Below are 15,815 nucleotides of genomic sequence, written 5' to 3'. Positions count from 1 at the left end.
CACATCCAGCACGAGCCGCACCATGAGCACAAATGATAAAGAGGAGGAGTCGAGTGGAAGGTATAAGACTACCTCCTCCTTCACAGCACCATCAACCCCAAGGAAGGACCCAGTGCCACTGATACCTAAAGCGGTGATGTAACCCTCCTGTACAGACTCCCTTGGAGCAGTTATCAATAAAGATGAAACCAGCCACATCGGCACCGATTAAAGAGACACACAAGAGGTCGGTACCAAAGCAAGTGTCCGAACAGATATATACAGCACCAATGACCCCGGCCCCGATCAGACCAATAACATCAACACCAGGGGCTCCTATACTTGGTACTGACAACTCCCTGGTACCATTGATGCCAATAAACCAAGACCTTCTCTAGTGAGGAGGAAGATGATATGGGGGAGGGAGTATTCTACTCAGTCACTCCTCCCCCTCCGGTGCCAAATCTCAACCATCACTTACAAATACTAAAACATGCCTGCGCAGAGACATGCCACCATGGTTGATCAACACATGGATGTGCCCACCCTTACCATTCCCAATGCAATGGGCACACTGGGATCCAGGGGTGACATAAAGCACGCAAATGCAAGGGACCCACGTCCCTCAAAGGAAGGAAATATGACCTCCTACAGAGACAGCCACAGATCCATCGGAGGCACCTGAGGAAGCTATAGAGAAGTTGGATGAGACACAAGAACTGTCGCTGAAACGCAGTTCCTCTTCATCACCAGATGAGGCAGTCATGCTCCCTTCAACCATGGTGATAGATGATCCAAAACAATTCCAAGAATTGCAGCCATATCCGCATTTCACCACAAGATAGAAGGATTCGTAGCCTTCACGCATCCAATCACCAAACAATTCCTTACAGGAATTCAAAACATGCACCCTGTGGTCCGCAAACCAACACCAGCATGGGATCTTAACTTCATACTTAAGAGCCTCACCAAAGCCCCGTTCAGACCCCTTCCTACCTGCTCGCTACTACATTTATCGATGAAGGTAGTGTTCCTCTTAGTGATCACATCAGCACACAGAGTGGGCAAGATTGGGGCCCTTATGGCCCATCCGCCTTACACTGTATTCTTTAAAGACAAAGTGACTTTGAGACTACACGTAAGTTAACCTCATCATTCCACATCAATCAACCTGCGTTCTACCCTAAACCACATCGGTCTACTCAGGAATCCGTGCTACACGCACTAGATGTTAGACAAGCACTAACATTCTACCTAGATAGAACAAAACGTTTCCGTAAGTCACCAAGACTCTTCATATCCACCACAGAACGATCAAAAGGCACAGCCATCTCAAAACAGAGATTGTCGAAATGGATTTCAAATTGCGTACAAATGTTACCAACAATAGATGATAGAATCCCCACAGAGGATTAGGGCCCATTCAACGAGAGCCTTTTCTGCCTCAACAGCATTTCTACATAATATACCAATCAAAGAAATATGCCAGGCTGCAACCTGGGCCTCAGTACACATGTTCACAAACCACTCCGCAATCACAAAAGATTCTGAGGCAAATGCAATACTAGGTCTTACGGTACTATCATCGACTATCCAACCTACTCCGGAACCCAACCGGCCATAACGGGGTACTGCTCTACAGTCCCCTACACTGGAGCACCCACAGGGACAGCACTCAAAGAAGAGAGGGTTACTCGCCTTGTGCAGTAACTGAGGTTCTTCGAGATGTGTATCCCTGTGAGTGCTCCACTACCCACCCTCTTCCCCTCTATGCCGGAGTTCTAAATAGGAGCGTTATAGTAGAGGAGGAACGGGGGGGGCCGGGATGCGCAAGCACTAACAGCACCACAAGGTGGCTACTGCGCATGCGCGCCCCGACCACACACAGCTACCAAAAATCTCCAGTCGGCAGCGCTGGGACACACCAACACCTACAGTGGAGCACCCACAGAGACGCACAACTCGAAGAACCTCAGTTACTGCACAAGGTGAGTAACCCTCTCTTCCCTCCCCTCCAGGTATTTCCTAGGAAACCCACTTAACTTGAAAAGTTCAGATTATTTCAGTAGTTTGCAAATTAATTCCAGTTCTGCAGTTTCTTTGTTGAAGTCTGTTTTTTGAAGTTTTTTTGTTGAAAAAACTTCAAAAACAGACTTCAATGAGAAACTGCAGAAATGGAATTAATTTGCAAACTGGACGCCATCAAATTAGGCCCGAATAAAGACTGGGAGTGGATGGGTCACTACAAAAAGTAATTTTCCCTCTGCTGATACTCACATCATCTTGTCAACTGTTAGAAATGGGCGACATCCACCTTGATTGCATTGGCCTCGTTAGCACTACAAAAGTAATTTTCCCCTTCTTGATACTCACCCCTTCTTGTCAACTGAGAATAGGCCACTTCCACCTTAATTGAATTGGCCTCATTAGCACTGACCCCCCCACTTGTTAAGGCAACTCCCATCTTTTCATGTGGTGTGATTATATATACTGCTTACTGTATTTTTCACTCCATGCATCTGATGAAGTGGGTTTTAGCCCATGAAAGCTTATGCCCAAATAAATTTGAAATACAGGTACATAGTTAATATTCATAACTTCAGATACAAAAATGATACATGCATACAAATAGCATAATCCTATTCAGAAAATCATAACCTTTCCATAGACACCTTACTTGACATACTTTGTACAAGATTTGTTGCAATTATATAGCAGTGGTAGCAACAATGATCTTCATAGTCATATTTTTAATCAGATAATATCACACAAGGCTCATTAAAAAGAGCAGTGGAGGCGGTAAGTAAAATGGATGGGTCTTTCCCACCAAATGAGATTTGCAAGGCTGCACCATAAAATACTCTGTGTACTTAAAATAGATCATTGTTTTGATAACACATCACAGAACAGGATGTATTTGGCTAATCTACGATGTAAGTCTGTATCCTACTTGATTACTCTGTATGCTCAATTGGAAGAATGTTCTCAGATTTTATTTATTTTATATGTAAACTTTAGTAGTCAGGGATCTATTTGGAAAACGTTTGCATTATTTGAGTTGTGTTTTTTAAAAAAAGGCTCCACCTGAATCCTCTTCTTTCTGGGAATGAGCTTCCACTGAGAGCTATATATTTTCAGGGCCATTTGGGATCCTCTGCACATTTCTACCCTGAAAAAATGGGGAATTTTTGGATGCTTTTGGTGTGTAGTATTATGAAAACCCTGTTCTCAAATTTTTGTGCATTGAGGTTTTATTGCTTTTAAACTAGAAGATCAAAAACTATAATTGTGTCTGAAAAACAAATCCGAATAGGATCATTTAAGTACGCATGTTCAGAATCCAGTTTAGGTAAGAGATCGGCATTTTTTAAAATAGAATTGGAGAAACTTAGGTTACAACAATTATAAAAATGACTTAAATTGGAAGGGAACCAGTGTGAAATTATATCTGTGGAAATTACATCTCATTTTAAAATGCGAAAAGAAGCCCTTGAGGAATTCCACCATGATTTCAACAATTTCCATCCCACCATCAACCTCAGCCTGGTCCAGTCCACACATGAGATCCACTTCCTGGACACTACAGTGCTAATAAACGATGGTCACATCAACACCACCCTATACCGGAAACCTACTGACCGCTATTCCTACCTACATGCCTCCAGCTTTCACCCTGACCACACCACACGATCCATCGTCTACAGCCAAGCTCTGCGATACAACCGCATTTGCTCCAACCCCTCAGACAGAGACAAACACCTACAAGATCTCTATCAAGCATTCTTACAACTACAATACCCACCTGCGGAAGTGAAGAAACAGACTGATAGAGCCAGAAGAGTTCCCAGAAGTCACCTACTACAGGACAGGCCTAACAAAGAAAATAACAGAACGCCACTAGCCGTCACCTTCAGCCCCCAACTAAAACCCCTCCAACGCATTATTAAGGATCTACAACCTATCCTGAAGGATGACCCAACACTCTCACAAATCTTGGGAGACAGGCCAGTCCTTGCCTACAGACAGCCCCCCAACCTGAAGCGAATACTCACCAACAACCACATACCACACAACAGAACCACTAACCCAGGAACCTATCCTTGCAACAAAGCCCCTTGCCAACTGTGCCCACATATCTATTCAGGGAACACCATCACAGGGCCTAACAACATCAGCCACACTATCAGAGGCTCGTTCACCTGCACATCCACCAATGTGATATATGCCATCATGTGCCAGCAATGCCCCTCTGCCATGTACATTGGTCAAACTGGACAGTCTCTACGTAAAAGAATAAATGGACACAAATCAGATGTTAAGAATTATAACATTCATAAACCAGTCGGAGAACACTTCAATCTCTCTGGTCACGCAATCACAGACATGAGGGTCGCTATCTTAAAGCAAAAAAACTTCAAATCCAGACTCCAGCGAGAAACTGCTGAATTGGAATTCATTTGCAAATTGGATACTATTAATTTGGGATTGAATAGAGACTGGGAGTGGCTAAGTCATTATGCAAGGTAGCCTATCTCCCCTTGTTTTTTTCCTACAAACCCCCCCCCAAGACGTTCTGGTTAAACTTGGATTATTGCTGTGCACATTGTAAGATGAGCTATTGCCAGCAGGAGAGTGAGTTTGTGTGTGTGGTTTTTGGAGGGGGGTGGGGGGGGGTGAGAAAACCTGGATTAGTGCTGGAAATGACCCACCTTGATTAACATGCGCATTATAAAGAGAGGTTTCAAAGAGGGATGGGCTATTACCAGCAGGAGAGTGAGTTTGTATGTGTGTCTGTGTGGGGGGGGGGGGGGGGAAGGGTGAGAGAACCTGGATTTGTGCTGGAAATGGCCTTCCTTGATGATCACTTTAGATAAGCTGTTAGCAGCAGGACAGTGGGGTGGGAGGAAGTTTTGTTTCATGGTCTCTGTGTGTATATAATGTCTTCTGCAGTTTCCACGACATGCTATGCATCCGATGAAGTGAGCTGTAGCTCACGAAAGCTCATGCTCAAATAAACTGGTTAGTCTCTAAGGTGCCACAAGTACTCCTTTTCTTTTTTCTTTTTACGAATACAGACTAACACGGCTGTTACTCTGAAACGTTTCATGTTTGTAATAAAAGCGAGTTTATAGTTGCATTGAAGTAGTAAATAGCGTTATACCTTTAAATACATTCATAGGGTGGACCAGCCGTACTCAGTTTGAAGAGACCTGGGCTACTCTCCTTGGTGTGCTTGTAACTCAACCAATTGTAATGGACCAAGAAGAAAGTCAACAAGAGGTAAAGCCATTCAGTAACATGTTTATGTAGTATAAATGCTTTTCCTTATTGGTAATTTTTTACTCTGTTAGGCGGACCCTTGCCCACTGTAATACTGCAAGATGATTTCCTTTATATTTAACATTTACCTTCTGGGCTAAAGTCTCTGCCTGTAGGTGAATGGTTTTGGAAAGTTTGAGAAAAAAATTCAACCATTTTTGAGTTACAGAAGAATGAAAGAAATACACGTCAAACCCTAATTGTGATAATACAGATGCTTAATTTTATTAAAAGATTACAGGAAACCTCTTATTGCATCAGAAAAAGGCTGCATCTTTATAATCAGACTCAGGAAATGCACTAAGGTTCCAACAGCAACAATAATTTGGTCAGATTGCACATGATATTTTCTATTCCTATTTTAGTATTAAAAAGTAGCTTGATACAATACTGTTTGTTGTAAGATTTATATCACAAAGTGAGCAGGATGTGTAATGTAGCTTGGTCTCTGTTGCTGTTGTATCCTGAACTAACCCATAGAAGTCATAGATGGAAAAACCCGCTATGTGGTCCATCTCCCTGCACTTGCTTGAAAGTACTGTATCAATAAGACCCTTAAATATGTTTTACCTCAGCATATTTAACAGACAAGGTTATTGAAATTGAACATTTACAAAGTGCTGCAATGCAAACAACGTATTGGAAAATAAATATAAACTAAAAAGAATAAATATGAATGAATTAGGAGAGGCTTTGTGTAGGCAGAATGGGGAGAAAGGATGGGCCAGTGGCTAGGTCACTAGCCTGGGACTTTGGGTGATCTAGGTTCAGTTTGCTGCCCACCACAGACTTCCTTTGTGATCTTGGGCAAGTCATGTGGTCTCTCTGTGCTTCAGTTCCCATCTATAAAATGGGGACATGTTTACCTACTTCACAGACGGTAAATACATTAAAGATTGGGGATGCTGTGATACTATGGCAGTGGTAGCCATATAATTTTTTAAAAATTGAGTACCTAAGAGAAATGTATAGAATGGCAAAGATTGCTGAATACAGCAAAAATTGGAAAAAATTGTTAATGTCTTAAGTAACAGTTTTCTTAAGGTGAAAGCATTACAGAGGAAATGTTAAAAACAATAAAAGAACCTACATGATCGCTAGCTAATAAGCTTACCAGAGATCACCTCTCTTCCCCAATCTCCAACAAGGGCTCTGATTGCTGTCAGACCTTCCAACCCTTCCCTAAGGATTCTTTGGACAGAACGTCCTGTCCATTTGTAGGATCAGAAAGACTGCCCTAAGTCAATTTAAGCTCATTTGTACAAAAGTCCTTTTCTGGTCTGCTGTTCTCTAGAGGATCCAGTTGTAACTGGCGTACGCAAGTCTCCCAAGGTGATGGTCCCTCTTAGCAAATGTTATAGCCTGAGTGAATTTGCTTAATTACAGTTCTTAGTTCCTGGAGGGCTGTGGTCTCCTCCCCAATGAAATTATATACAATCCTTGGCCCACAGTGATATATAAACTTAATACAGTAAAATTTCACATAATTCAATAAGGTTTGACAAGGATATTGCAGGAAATTGTCATATTTGTCACTGTAGTTATTGACTCGAGCACAAATGTGTATCATTTGGTTATGATGGATTATATTGTTGCGACTTAATCAGGATCTAAGAAATTATCACAAAAACTTGGGAATGGATCCATCTGAACTTAGACGCAACATGAAAGTAGGTGGATGGTTCTGGAAATATGAAAAAATATCTATCACGAGATTGTAGGTTAAATCCTTATAATTATATTTAGTTCCCAAAGAGTATGAGGCATCATGCAAACTACGACATAGATCAGGAGATTGATGTGGTGGCCAGATTTCTGGTCCGGAAGTAATCTATACTCTCACCAGAAACATTGCCAAAGTCCTTGTGGTGTTGCTTTCCACTGGAGTATTGAGAGAACATCTGTAGCATCAAGTGATATATTACATTGGTTTTGGTGGAACTTATGATTTTTCACTTTCACATAGAGTATGTTCACTTTACAGGAAGACACAGAGAGGACTCAAATTAATGTTCTTGCTGTGCAAGCCATAACCTCCTTGGTGCTGAGTGCAATGACGATACCAGTTGCAGGCAATCCAGCAGTTAGCTGCTTGGAACAGCAGCCCCGCAATAAAGCTTTAAAAGTTCTGGATACAAGGTATTATTTCACCTGTTCTGAAAGCACATTAATGTATATTGATAACTCTCTATCAAGCTATGTACAAGATAGTTATTCTAGTAACATGTAGACATGTGGTGTATAATATAGATGTATATGTGTGTACGTATACATACACACGCTATATTTTGTAAACCCCAAAATGAAACACTACACTACGAGTACATTTATTTTTAAATATAGCTAAATCTCTTTTGTTGGCATAGCAGTTGCCTGATGAAAGCTCTTCATGTTTTTCTAAGCTAAATATGGAAGGAATCCTAATCACAGTAAACCCTAAGCTCAGGCAAAATTTCAGACTTGTTTAAAAACAACTAAGTGAATATGCAGCTAGAATAGTAAACTAGTAATTTTCATACTTAATTTTATAGGCAAATGTTGGAAAAAACATCATCTTAAACCATTAATGTGCTTTCTTCTGAGCTTTCAGGTTTGGGAGGAAGTTAAGTGTTATCAGAGGAATTGTGGAACAAGAAATCCAAGCAATGATATCTAAAAGGGATAATATTGCCACTCACCATTTTTATCAAGCATGGGACCCTGTTCCATCACTTTCTCCTGCTACCACAGGTATGTGTGCAATGGTTATTTATACCAATAATTCTTCAGTCCTGCAGTGAATGAAATGATGGCTGCTTGCTGAAAAAAGTAACTTTTCTTATATGTGATAGAAAAACATTTACAGGAATTACCATATACACTATTCTGAACAAATAATGTAGAAAAAAAGTAGTTTTCAGGTTTATTGGGCATTTGTTTAAAAAGTCCTTTGTCTTTTTATTTTAGGTGGTCTTATCAGCCATGAAAAACTTTTACTGCAGATCAATACTGAGCGAGAAATGGGAAACATGGGCTATAAACTAGGACAGGTTTGTTCAAGTTAATACATCAAGCCCAAACTTTTTAAAACTTTCTTGTCTTTATTCTCAAAAATCCAGTTTAAGAAGCATTGCTTAACATCCAATTTAGATTTAGTAAACTAAGGACAATCTTAAATCCTGACTGAAAACAAAACAAGTGAAGTTTTTTTTGAGTTGTAAATAAATTTCCTAGCTAGAGAGCACAAGTTCTCCACCAGGATTCATTAAATACTTGTTAGCACCAAGTATAATGCCTTATCAATAATTCTGATGTTTAAATTCATAATTTAAATATTTCATTCCATGACTAAATTTAAACTCCATTTGGAAAAATAGTATTCCATTTTAAAAAGGCGCATATGCATTAGCAAAAACTTCTCAATTTCAAATACTATATTTGAATAAGGTTTCCGTCACCGTTAAAAGATCTAAATTGCCCAAGTTAGTATTTCCAAGTAAGATATGGAAAATATCAGATTTATGTTGTCTGTCTCTAGGACCCGTCTCCCCCTTTATTAGTTGGGAATATTTTAACTTGCTGGATGTCATATTACTGTCCATTAGCAAGGCATTTGTATTTCCTACAAGAAAATCATTACAGCTATGACAATACCAACATTTTTATTGAAGGACTAGCAATGCAAAAGTTCTGACTGAGAAGGAACTTATTATTACAAAATAACATTTTTAGGTACTTTTTGTCACTGTTCAGGGCAACTGCACCTGTATTCCACCTCCATGGTCCCTTGAGGACACCCACTCTAGTCTCATAGCTCCACAGCCATTACCTCTCTTGAGAAGAGACCTACATGTCTCTCCCTCCTGACCTGGGTTTTTCCAGGCTACACAGTTCCCTGCCTCCATTTTGGCCAGTGTCTGTGCTTTGCTTTCTCTCCAGAAGCTACTAACAGCATAATTGCTATAGTTACAAGTTACCACACAGCTCTTTCTATGCAAGTACATTTTATACTTAAGGTGAAACCATTACAAATAAAGCACATTTAAAAACAAAAAATAACCTGCATGCATGCTAAAAAGCTTACGAGAGGTTACCCCAACTCCAGCCTCAGGCTCTCATAGAAGTCAGTCCTTCAAAACCCACAGTTGAGTTCACCCCATCGCTATAAGTTCATAACTGTCTCAGATTCAGAATAAGAACTACCATGAATAGTTCAGTCTTTCTTTCCTTGATGCTGCTTGGTCATTTGATCTTGGCCTCATATAACAGGTGATAGCAAACAATAGTCCACTTCTAAGGGCGTAGCTTCAAAAGGCTGGGTTTTGCGTAACCAGGAATTTGCATTCACCTCCCCGAGATAGTCTCCAGGAAAACCACTTAACACTTTTTGTTCCAAAAGACCATTATTATCTGGCACATTATGCAACATAATCCTTTGTACCCCCAAGTCTGACATCTGTCACATTTCCCCACTCCAGATGTTACATACATTCCTGGCCCATGATAATAGATAAATCATTCATTTAAAATAATGGACCCCAAAGATACATAAACTTAATTCAGTAAGGTGTATCAAGGATATTGCTGAAAAATGCCCTATCTGTCACACTTACGTCCAAAAATATTACTGCCCAAGGTGAGTTTATTTGGCCAGAAAAGCTTTTTGTGTGCGTGTGCGCTATGGAGTGAAAATTAAATTTATTCACAAGTTAACTTTTCTGATTTTTTTTTTCTTCAACTCCAATTTGATTTCTTTTGTAAAATCTTCAAATATGTCATTGGCTCACTCCTTAATGACATGCCTTTGACATGTTTCAAGTAGTTTTGTCGACAAAGCTGAGCATTACAATATTTTTCATTGTATAAACACATTATACAAACTTCTGGTGTTTAGCACTGTACCAGAGATGCAATATAGACCAGTTTAGCCTCAGACATTGAAATAAATGATCTTATGGAGTAGGGTGTTTGTGTTGAATTTCCTTTGTTTTTTTAATTGAAGTGACTCCATCATTAGACTAATATGCAGCTGTGAAATTAAGTTTAGCTTGCAGTCTAAAATATGACCCTGCCAAAATGCACCATGTACATTTGTGAATATTCTGGCAATTAGGTTTTGTTGCTCATGACGAGTAACTTTATTTTTAAAATAACTTAATATTAGTCTTATTTTTCTTTCTCAAAATAACAAAAACATTTAATCCTTATCTAGAGATTAATCATTGGAGAGAATCATTTTTTACATCTGTAAAAATTAAAATGGCCAAATGGATTTTTTTCACATTCTTTATTCATTTCCTCACTCACCTATGTGCCTTTACTCCAAATCAGAAACCCAAACAAAACATTTTGCTATTTAGCTTGTGGACTGAGATCTTGTACCACTTTTTCTGCCAGGATTGAATTTTATTTCCAATTTGCAAGCCCCTGAAAACATGACATAAATAACCTTGATTGTTGTCTGTATAATGCTATATGTGGGTATTGTGTGTATAATATATATAAATATAAAATATTTATAAATATTAAAAAGGTTAGATTAAGGGAAACCTTTCTAAGTATATATGTGTGTTGTGGTCCTGTCTAGCTTTATATAATGCCAGCTAATTTAACTAAAATCATAACCTCAGTATAGCTGAATTTCTTGGATGGACGTTGTGGTGTACACATCATCATTACAGCTGCTGCTTGCACAATATAGAGCAAACAAGAATGCAACATTTTAAGCCTATTTTATTTTTAAAAGGAGGAAGCAAATCTGTATTTTTTTCTGAATAATTTTAGGGAAGGGATGGAAGAATGTAAACATACACTTAGGAAAGATAAAGCTGGTTTAGCTAGACTAATTATTTGTGTAGAAACTTTTTTTTTTCAAGTTAGAATTCATAGAAATAACTTCATTCCCTGATTAAAGCAACTTTTTATATAGATAACTGGAGTAAAACCATGTTTTGTAGTCTAGGTTGAGACCAGAAATCCCCTCTCTAATTGTGATCCATGTAAGATTTTTAACTCCTTAGTCTTCCTTTAGAGCACTTAAATATACTTTAAAAATTTATTATATTTTGCTTTAAAATTCACAATTGTGACTCAGCTTCTTACATAAAATGTAGTTATTGTAAGAAATGATGTTTTGAACTTAAATTAGAAAAATTGGAGCTGCTCTGTGGTGTTCAAGACATGGTTTCTCAGATGACTTGCAAACACAAGTTTTTACTGCAGTCTGCATTGCAGAACCAGTGTATCTGAATCTTCCAGCTATATTGTACTCGGCTTATGCAGCAAGAACAACAAAATTCCGTCTAATTTCTGGTTTCATAAACTTATCAATGATAAGATAAGCAAGGGCACAACTTGCTTTTTGGAAACTGGTCTCAGCTTACTGTACTCGGGGAAAAATATCACTTTGACTTGTTATTGAGCAAACTGATGCAAACATTCTTATTGTGTGCCAGATATGAATGTAATGCTTTACAGAAGTGTAACTAAGCAGTGCTATAAATATTTAACACTTGAGGCCAATATTTCCAGTGAGTGCCTACTAAATCCATATCTTGGTACCCAAATGAAATCGTCCCATTTTTTCCAGAGACAATGAACAATCCCAGTGGTGATTTTTTTTTGAACAAAACTACTAGTGACCTTCTTATAGTTACCATGGGAAGTATATTGAAAGATGCTCCAAAACATCGGTTTTTAAGGAGTTTACTTTTCTTGCTTAGTTTTCAAAGAACAGTAGAGCATGCAAGGTTTTAAAAATGCATAATAGAAATGAAATGCACACTCAGTCTGACTCAGTGAGATTACACACACACAGACTTGCAAATCTGAAAATCATCTTTACTTAATTTTTCTGTCCAAGGCTGCAAACTGACAGCACAATGGAAATTAGCAAAACTGGCTGGGGATAATTGTTTTAGTGTAGATTGTGTTTGCTTCAACTTCAGTTTCACTATGGAATATTTGAAATGTTAGTAAATTACAGTAATAGATGAGCAGAAGATGGAAAGTTCTGGATCCAGATTTTTAAAAAAAAGTCACATTTAAAGAAATAACTTTCAGTCCGAAGTTAGACATAAAAATTGTAATATTAACCTGTACACGAGCAGGAATGATATAACATATAAAATTTAGGAGAGCCCTCAAAATCTTTTATACTAAGTGGTGTTTTTCTAGAGTTGTGTGAAACTTTCATAGTGAAACCTGCAACAAAAGAAAACGTGGCTGGTTCTGGACTTAGTTATAAGCTCAACATTTTCATCAGGTTTTCTAAGATTCATTAACCTTTCAGCCAACTTGTCCCAGCTTTCATGAGCATTGGCCAGATTGATTTTAGTTTTGTCTGATTTTTTTTCATAGTTTCAACCCAACAGTGAGGCCATTTCAGCTAACTGGCACTTTGAGTTTGGGATTTATTTAGCCCCAAAAATTAGGGTGCAAAATCCAGTTATGCAGACTGGATGGGATTCACACATATTCAGATGTTCCCACAAAACCCTGTGGAATGATATCAGGGTTTCATGCTGATCTATTTTTTTTTCCCCTCCTCCAGACACATCTAAGGGAAGGCAGCAATGTCACTGCATATATCTCATAGTAGAAGTCCTCTAATATTGCATATTACTTGAGCCTTGGCTGTTCTAAACATGACTGTTCAAACTCTGACCTTCCAATTCTCTTTCCTCACAAGCATTTTTCTGAAATTAGCATAGGAGTTGCGATTAGCTAAACCCAGTTAAGTTTCTAAACTTTTGCAAATGGCAATAGACCCAGCAGTCACTAACCGTCCCATGTCCTCTTTAATTTTACAGTAGTAGCACTTTCTGAATTGTTTCTAGTTTGACACTAGAATATAAATAAAGGAAACATTTTTGAAAGTATTTTTGGCTAGAAAATTCAGGGTTGGGACTTGCTCCTACATATATTGGTTCCCAGATAAGATACAGTTGGTTATAGCTATAGCTTAATGGATCTGTGCTAATGTACTGTGAGTGTAGTGATATGATCGATGCCTGTAAAACTCACTGTTGTGCCTGTAAACTCAATATGCCATACGTTTTTAGAAACAAGTTCAGTATTTTCAGTGAAGTGATAGGGTGCACAGCATAATCTTATTGCTATATAAGCACAACACATATGCAACATAAAATACTATAAAAGTAATGGTATAAAGCTTTTATAAACATGTCTTGATACTGTACAGTATTTTTGCTCCTCTTTTAAATAGAAAAGTTTGTTATAGCTTTTTTGTTCTAGCAACTTCTAATTTGATTATGAAAAAGCTAAATATTTTTCAAGTTAATGTTTTCTGATATTTAAGGTTTCTATACACTCCGTGTGGCTAGGAAATAACATCACTCCGTTGAGAGAAGAGGAGTGGGATGAAGATGAAGAAGATGAGAATGATATGCCTGCTCCTTCTTCACCACCAACCTCTCCTATTAACTCCAGGTCACTTGTGTTGCTTTTTTTTCGTTTGCCACTTTGAAAAGACTTCAGTGCTAATAGTTCTTGTGTTCTGAAGTCATTAAAAGAGAATTATATGTTGCCTTTTATAAAATGGATGCTGTGTAAGGATTGCTTTTCTAATTACTTTGAAAAGAAACATGAATATAGTGATTGTAATCTTTGCTCATTGTACGTTGCAGGAAACACCGGGCTGGGGTTGATATACATTCTTGCTCTCAGTTCTTGCTTGAACTGTACAGTCAATGGATATTGCCATCAAATCCTAGCAAGAGAACACCAGTCATTCTGATTAGTGAAGTGGTGCGATCAGTAAGTCTAAAAAATAAATTCTGTGCCATAATTGAGTGCACTTTCATGGTATGTTTGAGTTTACAGAGAGTTTATAAAGTAGCTTTTCCTAATATACAGAAAAACTAACTTCTGTAGGCGTCGTCATTGATGTAATGATACATCCTTCATCCGTAATGGTAACTTAAAGTTCAATGGGAAAGCTTTTGATTAAAATATATTAAGCTGTTTTAAGCACTCATTAATAGTAGAATATGTGTAAAATTGAGTTACAAATAAATATGTTATAAAAGAATAAATTTGAGAATAAATTCTTCCTTTACTTGCCTACCTATTAAGACTAGAGTTCAGGATTCTGTGTTTACCCTGTAATATAATGAGGAAGAAAATATAAAAGCAGAGGAACAAATGATGTAAGTAGGCACTAAGAGTATTATTGAAACATCTGATAAAATCTAGGATTCCTGAGGGATGGAGCACCTGGGAGTGATTGCCACTGAAATTTTTAAGATAATGTAAATTGAAAGGCAATTATTCATAGACTTAGAAAATCTTAGGATGGGACACCCTTGCTGCACAGATAATGTATTGTGCATTTTTGGAAATCTGGGTTCATAATGTTGGTAAACAGTAACCTTCATTTGGACCCCAAGACTACTTATTTTACTTTAGTTGTTGGTTTTGTAAGCCAAAAGGGTAAGTAAAGAGAAGTTATTTTTTGAGTGCTTGTCTGTATGTATTCCATGTCTGGTGCACGTTTGCCCCATGAACTTAATGGAAGTCTTTTGGCTAGCACTGTCGGTTAGGCTGCGCATACCTCTTTCATGCCTTTGAGCCCCCCAGCCTGAGAGCATAAGAGGGTGTGGAATGACCAACAGGCCCTCAATTCCTTCTCACCACCCATGGCTGTAAGACTGAGCAAATTTAGTGGTGTCTAGTCTCTTGCACTTGTGGTCCCTGTTCTTCTGTTAGTTATTTGGCTAAGCTTTTGCAAAGTTCTTATGTAACCCCCTGGTGAGTGTGTTACAGTCCACTTCTATGCTGGTCAACAGAGCATATGAGTTGTTACAACCCCAGTTTACAGAACCCTTGGCTTGTAGCTCAAGTAATTGCAAGCACCTCATGGCTTTTAGTTCTGGAGATCCCTGGTCTGTTGGCCAAGAGGGCGGCCATCATGTTTACGCTCAACTTGATGGGATTTCTGTGTATGTAAGTAAAACATAACTTTTGAATGCTGCAACAGACCATTCCCTGAGATTCTGGAATTGATCAAGGCATCAGTGGCCAGAGCCCTGTTAATTTTGGGGGATATCAGAAAGGGGGATATGAGAGACACCTGAAGCCCTGACATCTCTTTAGCACAGCCACAGCCTCAAGCACCTTTCCAGTTGTCTATAGATTAACGCCTTCCATCATAACTATACTCCTATCACAGGTCTGCCTGTCCTCCCAATTGAGTTTAATATGTTGTCACCATTGCCATGACACTGTTACCTTCCTCGAAGCAGTTAATTTGACGGTCACTTCGAGAGCCATCAGCCAGTTTTGGGAGATCCTTACCCTTTCCCCACCCTTTTTGGGAACCAATTTCTTTAGTTTTCAGGAAGCCTGAAACCATATTTCCATTGACCAGTGAGTGCTGGAGATAATAGGGGAAAAGTTACCCCATTCAGCTTCAAGAATTTCCTACCATCCATCTGCCTTCACCATCCCTTTTCTGGAACCCCTTCTTATGAGAGTCTATTACATTGGGAGGCACAGTCCCTCCTGAAATTAGGAGC

The 15,815-nt window shown here is 38.7% G+C and overlaps 1 protein-coding gene across 1 annotated transcript in view; it reads left to right on the top strand.

Annotated features, from left to right (window-relative positions):
* Positions 1-15,815, top strand: part of HTT (huntingtin) — a 181,156-nt gene that overhangs the window by 137,149 nt on the left and 28,192 nt on the right. Inside the window, exons 54-59 of the mRNA XM_074951777.1 lie at positions 5,159-5,259; positions 7,283-7,437; positions 7,889-8,028; positions 8,245-8,327; positions 13,598-13,728; positions 13,926-14,055. Coding sequence (XP_074807878.1) covers positions 5,159-5,259; positions 7,283-7,437; positions 7,889-8,028; positions 8,245-8,327; positions 13,598-13,728; positions 13,926-14,055 — 740 coding nt within the window. The remainder of the gene's footprint in view (positions 1-5,158; positions 5,260-7,282; positions 7,438-7,888; positions 8,029-8,244; positions 8,328-13,597; positions 13,729-13,925; positions 14,056-15,815) is intronic.

The sequence above is a fragment of the Natator depressus genome, chromosome 4 (genome assembly GCF_965152275.1).
Source record: "Natator depressus isolate rNatDep1 chromosome 4, rNatDep2.hap1, whole genome shotgun sequence".
Classification (NCBI taxonomy): domain Eukaryota; kingdom Metazoa; phylum Chordata; order Testudines; family Cheloniidae; genus Natator; species Natator depressus.
This window is presented reverse-complemented; position numbering and strand designations above follow the sequence as displayed.